Here is a 23,856-nt window from a genome sequence, read left to right as displayed (position 1 = left end):
TCCACTCAGTTGCTCAGCAGAGCTAAGCCAAGCCCCCCTAAGAGTCCCATTCTGTCCACATTCACTGAATGCCCACCAAGTGCCAGACATCTCACCAGGCTCTGGAGATGAGCCCAGGCTATCCATCACCATGGTCCTACGTTCCTCCTACTTTTCCACAAATTAGCAGGACACACAATGGCTGTGTCCTCTCATGATTAACTCTACTTCCCAAAGCTGACTACAGTTCAGAGGCACTAAGTTTTCTGAGCATGTCCTTACAAAGCTAACACACTGCACTTGTACATTTCAAAGGATCAGTTATTTGGTTACATAAACACAATAGTGAATAAATTCACATTCATATGAAATCTAAATCTTCATTTTTTTTGGTACCCAGGCTTCACTGTTGCTCACAAACCACTAAAATGAAGCTATTTTTATCCTAGAGCTGCAGGGACGCTCAGAGGTAACTCTCTGGCTCCAAACATGCTGACGGTGACAGAAAACAGAAGTAGCTTCAATCTGCAAGCCGCCCCCTATTTCCTGAAGTTGAAATTATGAGATTACATATAGACCTCTAAAGAATAACAATAAAAAATTTGAGAGACAACACACATGTTAATAATACATGGAGTGAATGGGATGAAACTAAATGTTCAATAGACCAAAAAATTATCCAGTGATTCAGGAAAAGGCTAAAATAAAACACACAAGTTACACGGATACCAGATAATCAGATCGAAATGAGTTAAGGTGGAAAGTTCCTTTTCATATACATAAACAAGAAACAAATCCAGTCTGAGGTCCACTGTTCTATTAGAAATAGATCTACATGTTCTAAACTTCTAAATACAAAGGCCTAAGTTCTGGTCCCTGACCTACCACTAAGCAGGTAAGAGACTTCAGGCAAGTCATTTAACCTCTTACATCCTAGAGAGGATGGACCAGATGGTACCTATTATGACTGTGACCACTGTTCTTTCCAGATTTAAAATTATAAGATTGAAATGAAATGAAAATGCAAAGGTACAATATTACCATGTTATTATAATCAGATGGGTCATAAGTGCTCTGTTTAAAAACTTTACAGAGTTCCGTAAATTCTTCACTCATCTCGTGGATTTGTCCATTTAAAATTGTTCCTTTGGTACCACCAAATTCAAGTCTCTCCAGCTTTTCAAATTCCAACATTGTGACAAAGATATCCTTTGTAAAAACATAGTATTATAAAGATCTTTCCACCATTTTGAGCAGGAAAAGAACATATTAAAGTTTCAAAGAACATTTTCAAACATTCAAAATTGGTGAGTTATTGGACACTTACATGACAGAAAATAAATATGATTTAATTAGAGTTACTGCCCATTTTCAAAATCATACTCTCATTTTCACATTTAACAAGAATTTTCTAGCAGTACAGGCAACATCTATTCTGCCATAGCTATATATATGACTGCTTAATTTTATATCCTTCTAATCATAAGTCAGATCCCCAGGTAATATCCAAAACTCACATTCTCAGCTGCTTACCCTTTGCAGTCAATCAGCTCCCTTACTAAAAGGGAGCGTAAGAGACTGTCATGAAAGGTGACGCAGGTGCCTGTGGCTAAGCATTTAGCATTCACACTTTGAGAGGCATTTGGGCTGATTAAGTGATAATGAGAATTTTCAAAACATAAAGCTCTAATTTTGAATGAAATTCAACAAATCTTATATTAACAAAAAAGTCCAAACTTGCTAGAAAGAGCTTTTCAAAGAAAATAAGGCAGTGTCACTAGTTCAAAGTTTTTTTAAAAACCTTAGCCAGTTGGCTCCACACAAATATGTGTTTGAATGTGTATACATGTGTGTATTCATTCAATGTTTGTTTCAGGTATTAAAACACTTATATAGAGCACATATTTTCATGCTGTCTTTATTTTTTTTTTAAATAGTTCTAAAATTTTTATAGTATATGTATTTACATACTAAAAGGTAGTGTAACATTTCAGATTATCAAATTGATTTTCAGGTATGGAATCCCAATGTCAAACATTGAACATATAAAGGAAAAAAGAGATTAGTTTACAGCTTCCTGATGTACAACTGTATTCCAGAAGCTCAGTAAGTTGTAAGTCAAAGGGTACCGGTACATAAAGAGATTCACTTATGATCATTATAAAAGAATCAAAAGTAAATCTTAAGAAAAAGAAGCCAAGCTAAAGTTTTTAAAACTATCTTAATAGCACTGGCCTCATGAGCTCCTCATGAGAATTATGAAGAAAGGAGACCTCTCACCTCCCACCCACACAGAATAAACTGAATCATGTAAAAAGCTACAGGACTTTTGAACGCACCCACAATATGAATAAATTACAAGTGAACAAATGAATACCTCTATTTTCATGAAACGGTCAAGAAATTTGTCAAATCTACCAAACACCAGATGAGACTGGAAATCCCACGGTTTCACCTCCTTATTTCCCATAAAATAGCTTGCCAATTCTTTTCTATAGTTGTAAAAAGAATTTTTGAAAGTCTTTAAGATGTTAATGGCCACCTGCACCTTCTCCAGAGAGTCTTCAATTTCTCCTTTCAAAAGGTCTTCAGGTGAAAGGTAAGCTATTGCCTAGGGTTTAAAAAAGGAAACTGATCAAAAATATGTTTAATAGTTTTTTACTAAAAACATCTCTGTTTCAATAAATCATTTTACTTTTTATCTTTATTATTTTTTTCAATGAATCATTTTTAAATGACAATATCTAGAATTGTGCCAGCAGTGCTGTGAGACAGAAATCACCAATTCTAGAAATTCAGACACTTGGGTTTCAATGACATACTTGTATACCTTAGAATAATCTACAGGAGACTCTACAATTTCTGGATTTATACAGTCTAGTAATGACTAAATTTTTGCTAAGCTTCATAGATATGACAACTGTGTAATCAGAATTTGCCTGGATAGTCCTGCTGGCAAATATTCTGCACAATTTCTTGTAAAAAGAAATACTACACAAGCCAGGAGGGGGCGGAATCTATCAGGCCACGGATTTTAAAAATATGGTCACCTTACCTGGCAGCACAGCACCACTTGCAAAGGTGAGAAAGAGCTCGTATAGGTGAGTAGATCATTGGCAATTCTTTAAGATTAGCAAACTTCTCTTTTGGGGGCTTAAGTGCATTATAGGACACAAAATCTAGCTGAGATACGTCATGTGAACTAGTTTTGAATAGAGGAAATGGAAAGGAAAGAAGGATTAAAGAAAAAACAGATCAGCAGATTCATGCAGCACTGACGATCACAGGACCATCCTCTAGGTTCCTTTCAGTCCTTCCCTCTCCATACCTGTTATGAACATTCAGAACTTCCCTCTTTAGGGACCTCAAGAACCTATAAATTCTAAAGGTTCTTTTGTATACTATTTCTTCCTGATGCATTGCAACCTCATATAAATTTTAAGTTTAAACTGTGTGCCTTTAATTTTATAGTTGCTTAGAAAGTTGTTACAGATCTCAATGGAGAATGTAATGAAAGCCATTGAGTTCAACACAGCAGACAGAAGGATTTTTTTTTCCTAAATGTAGACATATTATCCTTCTTCTCCCATTAATGGCTACAGTTTTACATGCAGTACAGACTCTGTGCCATAAATTTGTAAATAAGAAAATGATTTAGCGTCTAAAAACCCTACTGATCAGAATCTTTCAAGTTCTAGCTGTAGATTCCCAATCTATGCTCTGATTTCCCACTCAGACTGGATGGAAAATTAACCTCTACATGAAGGCTGCTAACACTGCACACAGAACAGGGAAGAGAACTACCAGTAATCCCTTAGCAATGTGAGTTATAAAACAGTTTACACTTTGGTATGGGCCAGGGATTCTGTAGACCTTTATCTATATGTGTTTTTTATAATAAATGAGTCCTTTTAGGAAGCTAAAAAATCTATGGTGGTGACTCCAATGCCTTCTCTGTTTCAGCAGCCCCCGTGACCTAATTACCTACATCTAAAGTAACTGCCCGTGGGCAAGCCATCCTTATATTCATTCACTTCTTGGCTGACCCTCACATAGACGAGACAATCACAGGAATTAACTTTCTGTTCATACAGCCCACTGTTGAATAAGACGTACTAAGACAAGGGTATAGTACTAAAGATCCTAGATTAGAAAACTCAGTCTATATCCTTTCACTAGGCAGCAGGGTATGCAAGGGAAAAAGCATCAGCAAAGGCAGGAGACCAGCCTGTGATCCAATTAGGGGCCACTAACTTCTTTTGTGACATTAGCTAAGTTATCTCAGAGGATCTCAGTTGCCTTATCTGCAAAAGGAGAGAGATGAATCAAGAGTGAACCTCAAGATCCCTTTTAGCTCTTAACCTCTGAATTCTTTTCTGCTTCCTATAGTTTCTCTCTGGAGCACACCCAACCACACCAGCTCTCTCTATTCTCTCATACTCAATGGTATCAGCACAAACCACCAAAAAGCCACTGGATTTAGGATGAACTGGTCCCACTTCAGATGCCTTATAAACTAAACTACTGCTCACCAATTTATCAATTAGCCAATTAATCAATTATCAATGAAGCAATTTATCAACCAAATTGTTAGTTGGATGTCTGTCTCCCAGCTTCTTCTTCTTTTTTTTTTTTTTGCTGAGGAAGATTCACCCCCAGCTAACATCCATTGCCAATATTCCTCCTTTTTTGCTTGAGGAAGATTAGCTCTGAGCTAACATCTGTGCCAATCTTCCTCTATTTTGTATGTGGGTCGCCACCACAGCATGGCTGACAAGTGGTGTAGGTCTGCACTCAGGATCTGAACCTGCAAACCTGGGCCATCGAAGTGGAGTGCACCAAACTTAACCACTACACCACGGGGCCTGCCCCTTCTTTTCTCTTTTTCATGTGCTTTTATGGATTCTTTCTTTTGATCAATCTTGACACCTCTTTTCCAAGCTCAACCTCTCAGACTTCAACTCTTCTTCACCTAGGATCTTGTAAATGACAATACCCACAAGGGGGACATCGAGCCATGAAATAGACAGGGTGATGGGCCTAGAGTGGTAACGATGCACAATGACCAGGGAGCAGAGTCAGGTTACCAGAGAAACCTTAAAAAAAAGAGCCCATTACCAAAGCTCAAGTGTGCTATCATCCAAGGTAGGCAGATGACGCCTTTTGTGTGTCTGGCCTAAATGCCTATGTTAACAGTCACTGTTAGTGACTCCAGTTTGCTTCTAAAGTAATAAAGTGTTTCTGACTATGACTGGGATGCCTAGAAGGATCAGGCAGATAATGAAAATGAGTGAAGCGGTCAGGAACAACAGCAAACAGTGGCTCTATGGCCACCTGGACAGCACATAACCTAACTAAAGGGACGCCTGAAGCTCTAGCAGCTGCCTGTGCCAACAGGGGTGGCAGAACCAGTGGAGTGAGCTCTCTGACTTTTCAGTGAAGGCTGGAATGCTGGAATTTAAATGAGGACTCCTCAATTTAAATATTGGCAATAATTTTTTTTAATTTTAAAATATTATGCAAAATAAAAACACTGCATTGATTTATAGGCCAAATACAACTGATAGAATGCCAGCTTGTGACCTCTGATGCATAACACAGCAAGGGTTCAAATATCTCATAAACCCATTGAGGAAGATAGATTCATGGAAGCAAAGTACACAAAAGCTACATGAGGAAACACAATTATAAAAAACACATAAAATGTGTAACACAAATAAGGCAAAGTACAAATTAAGAAACAACATGGTTCCATTACATACACAATAAATCACCCCAAATTTTTAAAAAATGGTAATGCTCAAAGCTGGCGAGTTATAGTAGAACTTTCTATACATTGATAATAGCAATGTAATTCTAATTCTAAAAATCTTCTAGAAAAGAACTTGTAAATATTCAATATTGTTCAACAGCCATGAAAAGATTGTACCCTCCAATCAATATCACGAATTTATATTAAGTCAATTATCCAATTTAAGGAACAAGGATTTTTGTATAAAGTTGTTTTCTGTATGTTTTTACAACAGAGCTGGAAGCAACCTAAATATCCAACAACAACAGAATCACTTTTCAAGAAGCTAATTAAAAAAAATAAAAATTATACGTATGATAAAACGCCTAAATATGTATAAGTTTTGGGGAAAGGAAAAATAAAATATGCCGAATTTTAGGGTGATAGAACTTCAGGACTATTTCCACTGTTATAAATTTTATGCAATGAGAATATTTTATAATATCATTAGCATATCACATATTTCATTGTAATTAGCAATAAAAATTGTTATTTTAAAATATGGAACACAGCATAATGGATAAGAACTCCACCACTTACAAGCTGGGTGACCTTTGGAAAGCTATTTATCTTCTCTGGACTTCTAGGTGTTTTATTTTTATAAAATGGATCTACTAATAGTACTCACATCAGTGTTGCTATGAGGATTAAATTTGCAAATTTCTAAAGGGCTTAGAAGAGTTCCTAGAAAATAATATGCACTGTACAATATTTGTTAAATAAATATAAAAAATAAAATTAGAAGCAAACAACTTGTGGAGGGCAGGTAGAGTTCAGCTCTTCAGGGAACCCAGGTACGAAAATTGGCTCGTTGCTGATTTTTGATTCCTAACATGTTGAAGCCGATTTACTACCAAGTCCACTTGGAGAATCAAGGAAATCAGGTCAGCAGGACCTTTGGACAGAAGCCAGGAATAGTAACTAAGGAACAAGAGCAGCTACATTATTTCCTTGGGAGCTTGGCAAACTCTGGCCATTGACACAGACTAGGGGCCAGGGATAACAGGCTTATAGCCTTACAGGTAACCAGGACTTCTTATGAGCCACCTACCACAATGAATGACCACCTCTGGGGTTTATACACTAACAGGGTTTTGCAGTAAAACAGTTTTGATTACTCTCAAAATGAGATGAGGATCCTTCAAAAGGGGTTTGGGAGAAGCGGTGGTCACAGTCACCGACCCTGCAATAGAGATCATGGTCTTTCACAGGGAGATGCAAGCCATTAGGACCCAGCACACTTGCTTAACAACAGAGCAAAACGGAGTTTGCATAACAGAGAAACTGAATGAAGCCAGAGGAGAGGATAAAATATAGCAAGGAACCAACATGTTGTTATCTCCTATCAATAGCTGCAACTAGTCTGTAAATCCTTTTTGGACCTAACTTTTACGGAGCCTCTATTAAATGCCACACTGGGCATTTCACTTTAGCTTATCTCTTTTGATCCTCACAGTAGCCTGTAGACTAGACACTATTCGCACTTACAAATCTGGAAACTGAGTCTCAGAGAAGTAATATAACTCCCCTTAAGTGGTTCAGTTAGATTTGATTCCAGGTTGGTCTGAGTCCAAAGTCCTTTCCATATACCATCCACCTCTTCAAAAGCAGAGAGGGAAAAAAACCATATTAATAGTCAATCTCATACTCCAGAAACTCTAACCTGCAAGTCAGGAGATCCGTTCTCTAATCCAGATTGCCCCCTAAATTCTCAGGGAAATTGAGCAAAGGATGTCATCTTTTTTTTTATTATTATTTATTTATTTTTTCCTCCAAAGCCCCAGTAGATAGTTGTACACCATAGTTTCACATCCTTCTAGTTGCTGTACGTGGGACACGGCCTCAGCATGGCTGGAGAAGCGGTACATGGGTGCGCGCCCGGGGTCCAAACCCGGGCCACCAGCAGCGGAGCGCACGCACTTAACCGCTAAGCCACGGGGCCCGCCCAGGATGTCATCTTTTAAGTCTCAGTTAATTCATTTAAAAAAATAAGAGGCATTAGATTGGAACCCAGTTCCCCAACCAGTTTTTCTTGTAACATCGTTCTCTTCATTGTTTAGAACAGCAAGGGTCTGGGGTCTGGGGCAGCAGGAACTCCCAGCTGTTTGCATTGACTATAAGCAGATTTTCAGGGCTCCAAATCCTTTCCAATTTACCCCACTATGCAATAAAAATTTTTAATTTTCTATGTGAGCCATGATGTGAAAACCACTGGGAAGCGTTAGACTAGATCAGTGATTCAGGTCAATCACAGCTGTCCATTCTCCTCTGAGCAAGCGAGCCACGTCTGTCCAAAATATCCTATGTCCCTGGCCACAATGATTGTTCCAGGAATGGAAATTAAATCCACTGGGCCAGAACTGAAAAGAAGACAGCCTCTTTCCAGGGACATTCCTCTACTAAAAGGATATACATCTGGGGCTACCAAAAGCCACCTTACTTAAGTTGTGGTAAAAGCCTGAGAATAAAGTCAGTCAAACACAAAAGAACAAAATGGAGGAAGGCAGAAAGCTCTGAAATTATTATGAGTCTCCTGGAACAAGCTATTCCTGAAATCATTGCCTTCTTAGACTTCCCAGTTCTCATGAACTCATATACTGTTTTTTTTGCTTCAGTTTGTCAGTTGGAGCTGGAGATCCAATGCTTATGGGAAGCCTTCTTAGCAACTCAGAGGCTAACCTATATGCACAGATTCTCATTCTCTGGCATTTGTTTTACAAAAACTCCGTAGTGGTTCAGACACACGCCCTGCTATAGGCTGAATTATATCATATATCCCCCTAAAATTCATATGTTGAAGCCCTAACTACCAATGTGACTCTATCTGAAAATAGGGTCTTTAGGAGGTAATTAAAATTAAATCAGGTTATGAGGGCAGGAGCCTAATCTGATAGGACTGTGGCTTTATAAGAAGAGGAAGAGAGCTCTCTCTCTCTCCACCATTTGAGGACATAGAGAGAAGGGAGCCATCTGCAAGCCAGAAAGAGAGCTCTCACCAGAACATGACCATGCTGGCACCTTGATCTGGGCTCCTAGCCTCCAAAATTTAGAGAAAATAATTTCTGAAAATAAAGCCACCCAGTCTGTGGTATTTTGTTATGGCAGTTCAAGCTGACTAAGAAACATTCCCAACTAAGAACCATTGGATTATGTGCCCTTTGAGTATCTTTTAGCCCTCAAATAATGTAATATTCTGATAGTATGGACACAAGAAGAATGAAAGTTCACACAGAAAGAATGAGGAAGCAGTCCAATTTTTAACATTTTGCAAGTTAAGAGTAGAGAAACAATTATAAACAAGAGATTTTTAAAAATCAACAATGAATCAGAATTCTTTCAGTACAATTCCACCACTATTTTTTGAGGACAATTTTTTTTACCCACATTCTCTTAACTTTACTTTCCAAAAGTCTTCCATCAGCCAGTGTTCCTGTGGAAACCAAAGGGAAAGCTACAAAGTACTACGCATATCTCTTTTATTAACAGCCGTCTTAAATCTCTTTGAAGAAAGGTAGGATATTAAACAAACAAAATCTAGTAACAACCTGTCCTTTAAATATATCTGACTTATTTCCAGAGCTCCTTTGCCATTTAGGATATGTTACCATAAAAGTCCTTTGTGAAAAAAGAAAGAGAAAAATGGTGTTCTGGCTGCGTACCGGAATTATTTTGCATCGATGTAATAAAACCTACCGCATGGCAATGATTCTTATTGTTCCTATTTTTCAATGCTACATACCTGGTCAGTGAAGAGATTACAAAACTCTTGCAATAAAACTATAACCCGAGCAGGAGTATTATAAAACTTGGAATGACTCCAGATCAGACAGATGGTATGAAATAACGGGGCGATTAACACACGGGTCTGTGGGAATTCCGTCTCCTGGAGACACTGTATGTGTCTCCTCAGGGGTCTCAGGTAAAGTTCCACGTCTTGGGCTTCGAGGAGAGCTGAAGGGAAAGGAAACCACAGTTAATGTGAGGCAGTCTCTCTTTTCTAAATTCACTATGCAAGTTCAAGAGAACTACGCAAAACAACATGGCTGTACTTAAATGTCCTCTTTTTATATCACTGTACCCACAATTGACACATGACAGGTTTGGAAGGCTTTATACACTGTGCGTCTGTGACAACCATTCAGGTGAGGCCTGGGGCAGTTACCCACATGGCACAAGTAAATCGTGACTGAAGACTCGGTGGGAAAACACCCTTAGAGTCTGAAGAAATTTACTCAACCCCATGGAAACTGAGGGAATAAAACTTCTCCACAAAGTTGTCACTTTATGCCTATGATTCACCACCAGAATGTTAATTCCTCATAGGTACTTGGAACTAGCACCAATTTTTTTTTTTTTTTTTTGTGAGGAAGATCAGCCCTGAGCTAACATCCATGCTAATCCTCCACTTTTTGCTGAGGAAGACCGGCTCTGAGCTAACATCAATTGTCAATCCTCCTTTGTTTTTTGCTTTTTGTTTTTTCCCCCAAAGCCCCAGTAGATAGTTGTATGTCATAGCTGCACATCTTTCTAGTTGCTGTATGTGGGACGTGGCCTCAGCATAGCCAGAGAAGCGGTGCGTCGGTGCGCGCCCGGGATCCGAACCTGGGCCGCCAGTAGCGGAGTGCGCGCACTTAACCACTAAGCCATGGGGCCGGCCCCAAGAACTAGCACAATTTAATCATTTATTCTCTCACTCCAGCATCCCATGAGAGTAACTCATGCAAGTACTGGGAAATTTTCTATTCTATTAGTAATCAAAATATAACTATTAAAATTGTTAAGTATGGGTGATGAAAATATTTTGTCACTAGACAGAGGTGATGGTGTACACTGTCAATGTACTAAAGGCTACTGAACTGTATACTTTAAAATGGTTTTTTTGTTATGTGAATTTTACCTCAATTAAAAAAAATTATTAAGCATGGTAAAAGAAAAACTTTTTTTTTTTTTTTTTTTTTTGCTGAGGAAGATTCTCCCTGAGCTAACATCTGCTGCCAATCTTCCTCTTTTCGTATGTGAGCCTACACCACAGGATGGCCACTGACAGACGAGTGGTATATTTCCACACCCAGGAACTGAACCTGGGCCGCTGAAGCGAAGCATGCCGAACTTAACCACTACACCACCGGGGCTGGGCCAAGAAATACTTTTTTTAAAGGGCTATGTATATGAAGAAAAAATTTAAATATTTAACTATTATTAATTACTGCTTACTCCAAATTTTCTCTTGATTAAAACTGGTCTTTTTAATGTACCCTAAGTGGATCTCCATCACACTCCATTTTGCTCCTGAGGCCACAAATACCTTTGATTAACTGAGAATAGGCTTTATTTACTAAGGTAGAGAAAGTCAAGTAAATTCTTATTTTCTGGTGTTAACCCAAAAGACTCCTGTCAGGGGGAAAAAAAACCTGCTAAACTTTTTTTTGGCTCTCAGGTACGCACCCACCCATGTTACCCTACTTGACAGGTAACTGATTAATCCATCCACCTAACAGTAAAGACCTGGGAAGAAAGGAAGGGTCCAGGAACTATTCTCTCTCCTTGATGCACTCAAGTTTTGAAATAAGTGTATTTGTATCAGTGTTAATTTCAAAATTAAATAACAGGGAGAGAAGTCAAGATGGCAGCATAGGTGGACTGTGAACTCACCTCCTCCCACAGACACACCTGATTTACAACTACTCTTGGAAAAATTACCCGAGAGAGAACTGAAAACTGGATAAGAAGAACTCCTGCAACAAACGACAATCCTAACTGAGGTGAAAGAGGTAGAAATTCCCTTCTGGAGAGAAAAAACGCCACCTTCACAAGCTGCAACACTTCACAGCCGCCCAGGAGCAATCCAAAAGTAGGCATCCTTCTCTGGAGGAGTGGGGGACCTGAGCCGGGGAGGGTTGCTGCTGTAGGCATTTTTTGGACCCAGCACAACCGAGATGAGTGGCATAACATCTGACTTTGCTTGCTACTAACAACATTGGGGAATACACCCAGAAAAGCTGGTTCACAAGAAATTAAAGCTGACTTTTAAAGGGTCAACGCACAAACTCACCTGTTACAGAAAGCAACCTAAAATTACCAGAAAGAAAGGTGCACAGTCCTTTGGTGAAAAGAGACTCACCTGATAGGCTCTGAGTGCATCTTGGTGAGAAGTGAGACCTCTCCAGGGACTGGGACATTGGTGGTGGCCATTGTTGTGACCTGGTGTGGGCATGCTGACACAGATGCTGGCAGATACCACTGGACTGCTCCCTGTGGCCTGTTAGCCCAGGTCTGCCCCACTCACTACAGCACCAATCTAATCCAGCTCAGCCAGGACAGGCAGCCCACCCTAGGGACTGGCCTCACCCAACAATAAGCCCTCAGGCAACTTGTGGGCCTGCATAGATTGGTGACTGGATTCTCCGAAGCCTGGTGAGTGGGTCCACCTTTGTAGGGCAGGGTGTGCACAAGGAGCGGGTGGAGAGAGTGGGGCCTTGGTGGAGTGTGGGAGGCTCCCGCTGTGGACAGACTGTGTCTACTTCAGGGGGCCGAGACACACACATGGGGCAGGACTGTGTTGAATGTGTGTGTGGACCTGTGGGTGGCGGGGCTTGTCAGCAGCAGAAGACTTGTGCTTCTCAAAGAGCCACATAGGGGAGTGGTCCCACCTTCCAAAGCCTGAAACAATTGGGTGCTCCCATGCCTGAGGCCAGCCCACCCAGCTGCAATCCTCAGAGAGCTGACAAGAGGCTTATAGGCCGTAGGCTTATAGCAATTGTAAGCCCCTGAGCCTAACAACCAGCCAGGTTGGGGGCCTACTCACATAATAGAAAAGCTGCAACACAAATGTGGTATTAGAACTTGCAGCCAACTGTGCTGGGGCTCCCCACACCTGATAAAGAGACTGAAGGGCCCACAACAACTATACACAGCTGAGCATTACAACCAGCTGGCCGGGTTGTAATGCCTGAGACATTACATGTGCTCCCATGCCTGAGACAGCCCACCCTCCCTGGGCACCTATGGCAAGAGCAACCCCACCACAACAGAAGGTCACAGATAGCCCATACAGGGGTCACTCTTGGAACATTTGGAACTGGTGACAAGAGGGAAGCACACTGCCAGGACTCATAAGGCATCACTTATATAAGGTCACCTCTCCAAGATCAGGAGACATAGCCGACCTACCTAATACTTAGACACAAGCACAGAGAAAGAGGCAAAATGACGAGGCAAAGGAATACATTCCAAGTAAGGGAACAGGACAAAACCCCAGAAAAGGAACTAAATGAAACAGAAATGAGCAACCTACCCAACAGAGAGTTCAAACAAAGAGTGTTAAGGATGCTCACTGATCTCGAGAGAAGAATGGATGAACTCAGTGAGAATGTCAACAAAGAAATGGAAGATACAAAAAAAAACCAATCGGAAATGAAGAATGCAATACTGGAAATGAAAAATTCACTAGAGGGACTCAAAAGCAGAGTAGAGGACACAGAAGAACAGATCTGTGAGCTGGACAAAAGACTAGAAGAAATCACCTAAGCTGAACAAATAAAAGAAAAAAGAATTAAAAAGAGTGAGGACAGCCTAAGGGACCTCTGGGACAACATCAAGCACACTAACATCCGTGTTATAGGTGTCCCAGAAGGAGAAGAGCGAGACAAAGGGGCAGAGAATCTATTTTAAGAAATAATAGCTGAAAACTTCCCTGACCTAAGGAAGGAAACAGACATCCAGGTACAGGAAGCACAGAGAGTCCCAAACAAGATAAACCCAAAGAGGCCCACACCAAGACACATCATAATTAAAATGTCCAGAATTAAAGATAAAGAAAGAATCCTAAAAGCTGCCAGAGAAAAACAAGTTACATACAAAGGAAATTCCATAAGGCTATCAGCTTACTTCTCAGCAGAAATCTGACAGGCTAGAAAAGAGTGGCACGATAGATTTAAAGTGCTAAAAGGAAAAAACCTACAGCAAGAATACTCTACCCGGCAAGGTTATCATTCAAAATAGAAGAAGAGATAAAAAGTTTCCCAGACAAGCAAAAATTAAAGGAGTTTGTCACCAAGAAACCAGTTCTACAAGAAATGCTAGAGGGACTTATTTAAGGGGGAAAGAGAAGAACACAAATAGGAAAAATTATCTATTTCCATGATAAGAGGGTAACGGATACAAACGCACACAAAAAGAGGTTACATACGATATCCAAAACATAAAATGTGGGAGGAGGGGAGTTAAAGAGTAGAGCTTTCAGACAGAGGTCAAACTAAAGAGACCATCAATTCTGTACAGAAGGAGAAAGGAACAGAGATGGACTACTAAAACACTGAGAAAAAAAAAAAGTTAAAAAAAATGGCAGTAAGTACGTACTTATCAATAGCTACTTTAAATGTCAATGGACTAAATGCTCCAATTAAAAGGCATAGGGTGGCTGATTGGATAAAACAACAAGACCCATATATGTGCTGCATACAAGAGACACACTTCAGACCTAAAGACACTCACAAACTGAAAGTGAAGGGATGGAAAAAGATACTCCACACAAATGGCAAAGAAAAGACAGCTGGGGTAGCAACACTCATATCAGACAAAATAGACTTTAAAACAAAAACTGTAAAAAGAGACAAAGAAGGGCATTACATAATGATCAAGGGAACAATCGAACAAGAGGATATGACACTTGTAAATATCTACGCACCCAATGTAGGTGCACCTAAATATATAAAGCAATTATTAACAGACATAAAAAGAGAAATAGACAGTAACACAATAATAGTAGGGGACTTTAACCCTCCACTTACACCAATGGATAGATCATCCAAACAGAAGATCAATAAGGAAACATTGGCCTTAAATGACACACTAGAACAGATGGACCTAGTAGATATATACAAAGCATTCCATCCGAAAACCGAAGAATACATTCTCCAAGATTGATCACATATTAGGCCACAAAACAAGTCTCCATAAATTTAAGAAGATTGAAATAATACCAAGCATCTTTTCTGACCACAATGGTATGAAACTAGAAATCAACTATAGGAAGAAAATCAGAAAAGCCACAAATATGTGGAGATTAAACAAAATGCTACTGAACAACGATTGGGTCAATGAAGAAATCAAAGGAGAAATCAAAAAATACCTGGAGATAAATGAAAATATGACATGCCAGAATTTATGGGATACAGCAAAAGCGGTTCTAAGAGGAAAGTTTATAGCAATGTAGGCCTATCTCAACAAACAAGAAAAATCTCAAATAAACAATTTAACAGTGCACCTAAAGGAACTGGAAAAAGAAGAACAAACAAAGCCCAAAATCAGTAGAAGAAGGGAAATAATAAAAATCAGAGCAGAAATAAATGAAACAGAGACTAAAAAAACAATAGAAAAAAGTAATAAAACCAAGAGCTGGTTCTTTGAAAAGATAAACAAAATTGACAAACCTTTAGCTAGACTCACCACGCAAAAAAAGAGAGAAGGCTCAGATAAGTAAAATCAGAAATGAAAGAGGAGAAATTACAATGGACACCTCAGAAATACAAAAGATTATAAGAGAATCTTATATCTTTTATCTATGGAAAGCTATATGCCAACAAATTGGATAATCTAGAAGAAATGGATAAATTCTTAGAATCATACAACCTTCCAAAACTGAATCAAGAAGAAATAGAGAATTTGAATAGACCAATCATCAGTAAGGAGATCAAAACAGTAACCAAAAACCTCCCCCAAAATAAAAGTCCAGGACCAGATGGCTTCCCTGGTGACTTCTACCAGACATTCAAAGAACACATAATACCTATCCTTCTCAAACTCTTCCAAAAAATTGAGGAGGGGGGGAAGCTCCCTAACTCATTCTACGAAGCCGACATTACCTTGATACCAAAACCAGACAAAAACAACACAAAGAAAGAAAATTACAGGCCAAATATCACTGATGAACATCGATGCAAAAATCCTCAACAAAACACTAGCAAATTGCATACAACAATATGTTAAAAAGGTTATACACCATGATCAAGTGGAATTTATTCCAGGTATGCAGGGATGGTTCAACATCTGCAAATCAATCAACATGATGCACCACATTACTAAAATGAAGAATAAAAATCACATGATCATCTCAATAGATGCAGAGAAAGCATTTGACAAGATACAGCATTCATTTGTGATAAAAACTCTGAACAGAATGTGTGTAGAATGAAAGAACCTCAATGTAATAAAGGCCATAGATGAGAAACCCACAGCTAATATCATCCTCAATGGTGAAAAACTGAAGGCTATCCCTCTAAGAACAGGAACCAGACAAGGATGCCCACTCTTACCACTCCTATTGAACATAGTATTGGAAGTCCTAGCCAGAGCAATGAGGCAAGAGAAAGAAATAAAAGGGATCCAAATTGGAAAGGAAGAGGTGAAACTGTCACTATTTACAGATGACATGATTTTATATATAGAAAACCCTAAAGAATTCACGAAAAAACTTTTAGAAGTAATAAATGAATAAGATAAAGTTGCAGGATACAAAATCAACATACAAAAGTCAGTTGTGTACACTAACAGCAAAGCAGCAGAAAGAGAAATTAAGAATATAATCCCATTTACAATTGCAACAAAAAGAGTAAAATACCTAGGAATAAACTTAACCAAAGAGGTGAAAGATCTGTACACTGAAAAATGTAAAACATTGCTGAAAGAAATTGAAGATGACACAGAGAAATGGAAAGATATTCCGTGCTCTTGGATTGGAAGAATTAACATAGTTAAGGTGTCCATGCTTCCTAAAGCAATCTATAGATTCAATGCAATCTCTATCAAAGTTGCAACATTTTTCACAGAAATAGAACAAAGAATCCTAAAATTTATTGGGAACAACAAACGACCCCGAATAGCCACAGGAATCCTGAGAAAAAAGAACAAAGCTGGAGGTATCACACTCCCTGATTTCAAAATATACTACAAAGCTATAGTAACCAAAACAGCATGGTACTGGCACAAAAACAGACACACAGATCAATGGAACAGAATCGAGAGCCCAGAAATAAACCCACACACCTATGGACAGCTAAGTTTTGACAAAGGAGCCAAGAACATACAATGAAGAAAAGAAAGTCTCTTCAAAAAATGGTGTTGGGAAAACTGGACGGCCACATGCAAAAAAATGAAAGCAGGCCATTATCTTACACCATACACAAAAATTAACTCAAAATGGATTAAAGGCTTGAATGTAAGACCTGAAATGATGAAACTTCTAGAAGAAAACATAGGCAGTACGCTTTTCGACATCAGTCTTAGCAACATATTTTCAAGCACCATGTCTGACCAGGCAAGACAAACAATAGAAAAAATAAACAAATGGGACTACATCAAAATAAAAACCTTCTGCACAGCAAAGGAAACGATCAACAAAACGAAAAGACAACCTAACAATTGGGAGAAGATATTTGCAAACCATATATCTGATAAGGGATTAATCTCAAAAATATATAAAGAACTCATACATTTCAACAACAACAAAACTAACAACCAATTAAAAAATGGGCAAAAGACCTGAACAGACATTTCTCCAAAGAAGATATACAGATGGGCAACAGGCACATGAAAAGATGTTCAACATCATTAACTATCAGAGAAATGCAAATCAAAACTACAACGAGATATCACCTCACGCCCATCAGATTGGCTATAATTAACAAGACAGGAAACAACATGTGTTGGAGAGGATGTGGAGAGAAGGGAACTCTCATACACTGCTGGTGGAAGTGCAAACTGGTGCAGCCACTACAGAAAACAGTATGGGGATTCCTCAAGAAATTAAGGATAGAACTACCATATGATCCAGCTATTCCACTGCTGGGTACTTATCCAAAGAACGTGAAAACACCAATGCATAAAGATACGTGCACCCCTGTGTTCACTGCAGCGTTATGCACAATAGCCAGGACTTGGAAGCAATGTAAGAGCCCATCAAGGGATGAATGGATGAAGAAGATGCGGTATATATACACAATGGAATACTACTCAGCCATAAGAAACGATGAAATCCAGCCATTTGTGACAACATGGATGGACATTGAGAGTATTGTGCTAAGTGAAATAAGTCAGAGGGAGGAAGTCAAATACCATATGATCTCACTCATAAGTAGAAGATAAAAACAACAACAAACAACACATAGAGGCAGAGATTGGATTGGTGATTACGGGGGTGGGGTGAAAGGTATGATTAGGCACATATGTGTGGTGATGGATTGTAATTAGTATTTCGATGGTGAACATGATGTAATCTATGCAGAAATAGAAGTATGATGTACACCTGAAATTTATACAATGTTATAAACCAATGTTAATGCAATAAAAAAATTTAAAAATTCAAAAAAAAAGAAAGTAGGTACTCTCTGTTATAAGAAAATTAAAGAATGGTAGAAATGGTTGGTTCAACTTAACTGAGTGAAGATATTAACCCAATCAAGGAAAGAATGTATTAATCAGAAAGGAGATGGTCTACAACGGAAGCAAAGTAAAGGAGAGGTCTCAGAGGAAACACTGGACTGCCCATGCACAGTCCAGAGGAGAGCAAGCCCTCTGGGCCTACTCTCCACTGTCTCATCTCCGGGAAGAGGAATCCCTATCGGACTATTAGAGATGATAATACACACGTTTGAGTCATGTAAATAAACTGACTTTATGGCTATAATACTAGTTAAGCAATCTGATAATCTGACTTTTCATGATGATTATCTACAGGTAGAAAATGTGCTGTCTGGACTATTGTGAATGCCTAATTCTCCTGACAAATGTGAGTTTTTTATTGTCCATTGGCCAACTAGGCAAAATCCCAAGCCTCACCCATCGTAGGTCTCAGAACTTCTGCGCATACAAATCTGATGGTGAAATCCTGGAGATAAATAGGTTTTTAAGATAAATGCTTTCAGGGCTGGCCCCGTGGCTTAGCAGTTAAGTGTGTGTGCTCCGCTACTGGCGGCCCGGGTTCGGATCCTTGGTGCGCACGGACACACTGCTTCTCTGGCCATGCTGAGGCTGCGTCCCACATACAGCAACTAGAAGGACGTGCAGCTATGACATACAACTATCTACTGGGGCTTTGGGGGAAAAATAAATAAATTATTAAAAAAAAAAAAAAGATAAATGCTTTGTCAAGATTCTTGGCCACTAGCCATTTGGCCACTTCTAGTGATGCTGGAAATCACCATGTGCCTTGGTATTTAATATTTAGACAATAAATATTCAGTAACCACCCTCAAAAAAAAAATTAAATAATTGCATCTAATAGGTTAGTGCACTGATAACGTGATATGCACATCTGGCGATTTCACAGGGCCTCCAGTGTGTTTTCAAGAGGGGCCTTCTACCTCTAACTGACAATGGCTTTGGGACACTCCTTCTACTGAAAAGTGTTTTTCCTGAATCTGAATCTCCAGGGCACATGCTCAAAAGCCTCTGAGGACCCTTGGGATTTGTTCCTGTAGAAACTTTATCCATAGAAAATGTTCATCTTATACTAACAGAAGAAAAGGGAGCAGCTTCTGTTCACTGAGGGCATACTTTCTACATGCCCAGTACTTTGTAGAGTGTATTCTATATCTTCAATCCAGCAATTCTCAAACAGGGGAGGTTTTGCCCCCAGGGGTCATTTGGCAATGTCTGCAGTCACTTTTTTTTTTTTTAATTTTATTTATTTATTTATTTATTTTTCCCCCAAAGCCCCAGTAGACAGTTGTATGTCATAGTTGCACGTCCTTCTAGTTGCTGTATGTGGGACGCGGCCTCAGCATGGCCGGAGAAGCGAGGCGTCGGTGCACCCCTGGGATCCAAACCCGGGCCGCCAGCAGCGGAGCGCGCGCACTTAACCACTAAGCCACGGGGCCAGCCCTGCAGTCATTCTTGATTGTCACAACTGCGATGGGAGAGGAGGTAGAGGCCAGGGATGCTGCTAAACATCCCACAATGCACAGGATGGCCCCTTCAACAAAGGGTTATCCTGCCCCAAATGTCAAAGGTGACAAGGTTGAGAAATACTGCTCTAATCCTCTCAACAATTCTCTAAGGAAGATGTTAATATGCCAATTTGGCCAATGAAAACCAGAGGCGCAGCAAATTTAAGATGCACTGAATGGAGCTGGGACAGAAATCCAGATGTGACAGACCTCCAAGCCCAAATATTCCCCTCCATCTTAGGGCCTCTTCCAACAGAATTCATGGAGAAAATCCTAAAGAGACATCAAAACCTTTTCAAAGTGAATGTTAAGTACTTCCTAACCTTCCAAACGTTACACAGAAAAAAATTAAGTCACTTTCTACTGTTAGAAACAGACAAAAGCTATTTGTCTATATTATCTTACAACTTGATCATTCAAAACTTCAGTATCACGTATATCCATATTTGCTTAAACATGCCTAAAGAAACATGACCAGAAATCCAGAAACTGGGAAGAGTTGTTACCCTAGCTGGGGTTGAAATTGGATAGTGAGAGGACAAGGAGGAGATTTTTCACTGGATACCTTTTTAGAATTTTTGGTTTTAAACAACGTGTACAAATTACCTGTTCAAAATTCAACAAACAAACCCTCCTCTCTGTATGTCTAATCTTCACCAAAACTTCAGTGATGACTTTGAGTGCTTATGAGTTAAATAAGTGGTGGATGTCAAGCATATTCAGAGATTCTACCAGTACATAACTGGACTAATTGTAGCCCACCTATTGATTAGAAAACCATGCTGGGCTTTCATCTACTCTCTGCTAAATACCAAAGGCCTTCCCCCTCTACACACGCATTCTCATTAAATCTTCAATCTAGAGCCACTGCAGTAGGTACATACTATATACATATCCTAAAAATAGTTTCACATAGCTGGAGACTAAAGTATGGATAGTTCAGTGCTGGCTCCATGGCACAGTGCTTAAGTTTGGCATGCTCTGCTCGGTGGCCCAGGGTTTGCAGGAGTGGACCTACACCACGCATCAAGCCATGCTGTGGCAGTGTCCCACATACAAAATAGATGAAGATGGGCACAGATGTTAGCTCAGGGCCACTCTTCCTCAAGCAAAAAGAGGAAAGATTGCCAACAGGTGTTAGCTCAGGGCCACTCTCCTCACCAAAAACAAAATAAAATAAAATAAATTTTTAAAAAAAGCAGTCAAAGAAAAAAGAAAATAGAGTATAGACAATTAAGATGAACTTATCATTACAAGAGCTAAGTGCAATCATTTCATGAACATGCTCATCGTGGAAGGGTAAATGGGGCTGAGTAGGCAGGCAGGGGCCAGATCACAAGAAACACTAATGCCCGGCCAAGGAATAAGAATCTCACCATTTTTCACAGCCAGGAAAACGTCCTTCAAGGTTGGAAAATAGCTGCTTTGTTTAGTTTTCAGGATCTTAACCATTTTGAGGACAATAGGAGCCTGAAGCTAAATTAAAATAAAAATATAATAAATATAAGCTAGATTAATGACTAAATAGATACATTCTGCAATAAAATCTTTAAATTATATTCCACTCATGCACAATACTCACAGTATTTAACACTGAAAAACCTATCTGAAAATAATTTTAAAAATAACATTTTTTCTTTAGGCTTGTATTTTATTTTGCATTTATAGTTTTCTTAATATGAATTTTTAAAAAAAACCTGCCAATTTACATATTACTACATATGTAAAATATTAAATTTTCCATATTAAATTTCTTGCTCTATTTCAGAAAATCTCTAAGTGACATATGAACATGTGAATGAATGTCTTAGTTTCTAGAACACTAAACTGAGTAACTTGAAAGGCAAGAAGCCAGCAGAGGAACCAAAGTTAGCTCTTCCAAGGCTGCAACTCTCTACTAAGCCAGAGCCTACTCCTTCCCAAATCAATTAAATCAACGAGATTAATTAAATCTTACAATTGTCATCATTTCCCTGGGGAATTACTCTTTTTCTATGCCACAAAGCGTTTCCAATTATCTCAAATGCTGTCAAAATATTCTCATAAAGGCAAAATTACTTTTAATCCCCATTAATTTTAAAAGTGCATATCATACAGCACTGTAGAATAAGAAAAGAGAGCAGACTATTAAGTTATTCAAAGACAGTATGTTAAACCTTTAAAGTTATTGGAAATCATTGCCCTGGAGACCAAATTCTACAACTGACTTTGCTAATTCAATTTACAAGCAATTTCTAGGACTATCTGCTTACTTGATCATAAATGCATGATAGATTCTCTCTCCTCATCACCCAGAAATCCAGTTCAGTTTGAGGATTCGAAGGAAGACCATTCAGCAAAGGCTGCACTGAGTCTTTTTCTACAATTTCTTGGATTTGATGTGACCATTTAATAACCACTGATTCAATTGCATGGAGTATTCTCCTTTCATTTGGCTCTAGCCTACAAACATTGAAATGATTACTAAAATAATTCAAAAACAAACATTTCATCCAAATAAAGACAGGACTTGGATTCTAATAATTATTTTATATTTCCACAAACTAGTTTTCTAAATATAAATACTTCAAAATCAGATCCATCATTTTTATGGCCTCCATTTGAGTTATGACATTGTTATTCTGTCACTGGCATGTCTCTACCGTTAAAAAACATTGTTAAAGAATTATCATATCTTCAAAACCATTTTACAAAAAGAATATTGTGGCTGACATCATGGCAATTGTTACAGCTAGCTTTTTGTACAGTCTGCTTTTAAAAAGTGTACTTTAAAAGGAAATAATATACAGGGTGTTTCTGCATAATGTTGTTTTAAAAATATGATGTAGTTATAATAATTCTCTATTTTGCTAACAGTTTGCTAGGGATGTGATATGAAATGGGCATGCTGGCTCTCCATTTTAATATTCTGTATAAACCATATCATTACGTACTTGGTCTCTGAATATTTCGGATTCAGGTCAATTTTTCCTGCAATAGTGGGAATTGGTAGAAGAGTTCTTCTCAACATTTTGCCCCTAAAAACATGCATTTTATCTTTCATGACTTCTATGTGACGTTCCATGTCTTGTGAAATAAAACAGGACCAGGATTTATGGTTGTTCTTATTAGAAAGAATTGGCACTAAAATCTAAAGAGAGAAACATTTTTAAAAAGCAGTTTAATTTACAGACAACGTGCTCCTTCAAGGATTTTCTTGTCACACAAAATCGGCAACAAAACTGCTGAATTTTGTAAATATCTTCCTATGATATCAAATCTACAAAGAGAGGACAAAGTCAGTGACCCATTTAGACAATCAATTAGACATAAATTCTTTCAAAGTGGAAACACTATACTGCTCGTTCATTCATTTACCCATTAATCACATATTTGCGGAGGCTCCCAATAACTCAAACGCTGCATGAAATACGCAAAATCGTGTCTAGTAATTAAACCGTTTTCTTAATGCAACTGAGCACAATGGCAAATATGAAAAAAATCTTCTTGAATCATGGGGAAAGAAGAGTAAATTAATCTCAAGCCCTGGGTGGCATCCCAGTGGATTAAACTTTGATAGCAGGAAAGATGTTTATTAAATCATACAGATCTTTTTCAGAACTCCTTCTACCATTAAATTATAAACATCAATGAAACCATGTATGTGAAAACTCTCAAAAATTATTTTTTGTATTCCCAGAGCCCAGCATATCTCAAGTAATTAATAAGAGTTTGCTGAGTTAATGAAGTTGGGCTCTTTCTGCATTCCCACTCCTTTCCAATATCTAATTGTGAACATTTTTCTTTTTTTTTTTACATAATCTGTCCAGATTATCAGCATTACACTATAAAATTTTGATTATCTAAAATGCTCAGAAACAGTTATTCCACCTTTTTAAAATTTATTTTGACAATACAATCTTCCAGTTAACTAAAAGCAAACTGAGAATTCACTTTTGTTTTCTAATGGTGTTGAAACAAAACTTTCCAAATTGTATTATTACATTGTCCTGCTTAGCACTCACTACACGTTGAACTAGGAATACAGAGATTAATAAAACAGTGTCTGCCTTCAATGAGCTCAGAGGTTTGGGTCCCTTGATGTAAGAACTGCCATAATTAGAGGCACGGGCAGGATGCAACGTGGAAATACCAGAGAGACAC

General features: G+C 38.6%; 1 protein-coding gene across 1 annotated transcript in view; it reads right to left on the bottom strand.

The window, feature by feature from the left end:
- Positions 1-23,856, bottom strand: part of DNAH11 (dynein axonemal heavy chain 11) — a 311,121-nt gene that overhangs the window by 278,335 nt on the left and 8,930 nt on the right. Inside the window, exons 4-9 of the mRNA XM_058534426.1 lie at positions 22,647-22,843; positions 21,966-22,155; positions 21,090-21,189; positions 9,510-9,721; positions 2,357-2,590; positions 1,021-1,188 (exon numbers count right to left, since the gene is read on the bottom strand). Coding sequence (XP_058390409.1) covers positions 1,021-1,188; positions 2,357-2,590; positions 9,510-9,721; positions 21,090-21,189; positions 21,966-22,155; positions 22,647-22,843 — 1,101 coding nt within the window. The remainder of the gene's footprint in view (positions 1-1,020; positions 1,189-2,356; positions 2,591-9,509; positions 9,722-21,089; positions 21,190-21,965; positions 22,156-22,646; positions 22,844-23,856) is intronic.

The sequence above is a fragment of the Diceros bicornis genome, chromosome 3, assembly GCF_020826845.1.
Source record: "Diceros bicornis minor isolate mBicDic1 chromosome 3, mDicBic1.mat.cur, whole genome shotgun sequence".
Classification (NCBI taxonomy): Eukaryota; Metazoa; Chordata; class Mammalia; order Perissodactyla; family Rhinocerotidae; genus Diceros; species Diceros bicornis.
The sequence above is the reverse complement of the archived record's forward strand: the minus strand, read 5'-3'. Positions and strand labels throughout refer to the sequence as shown.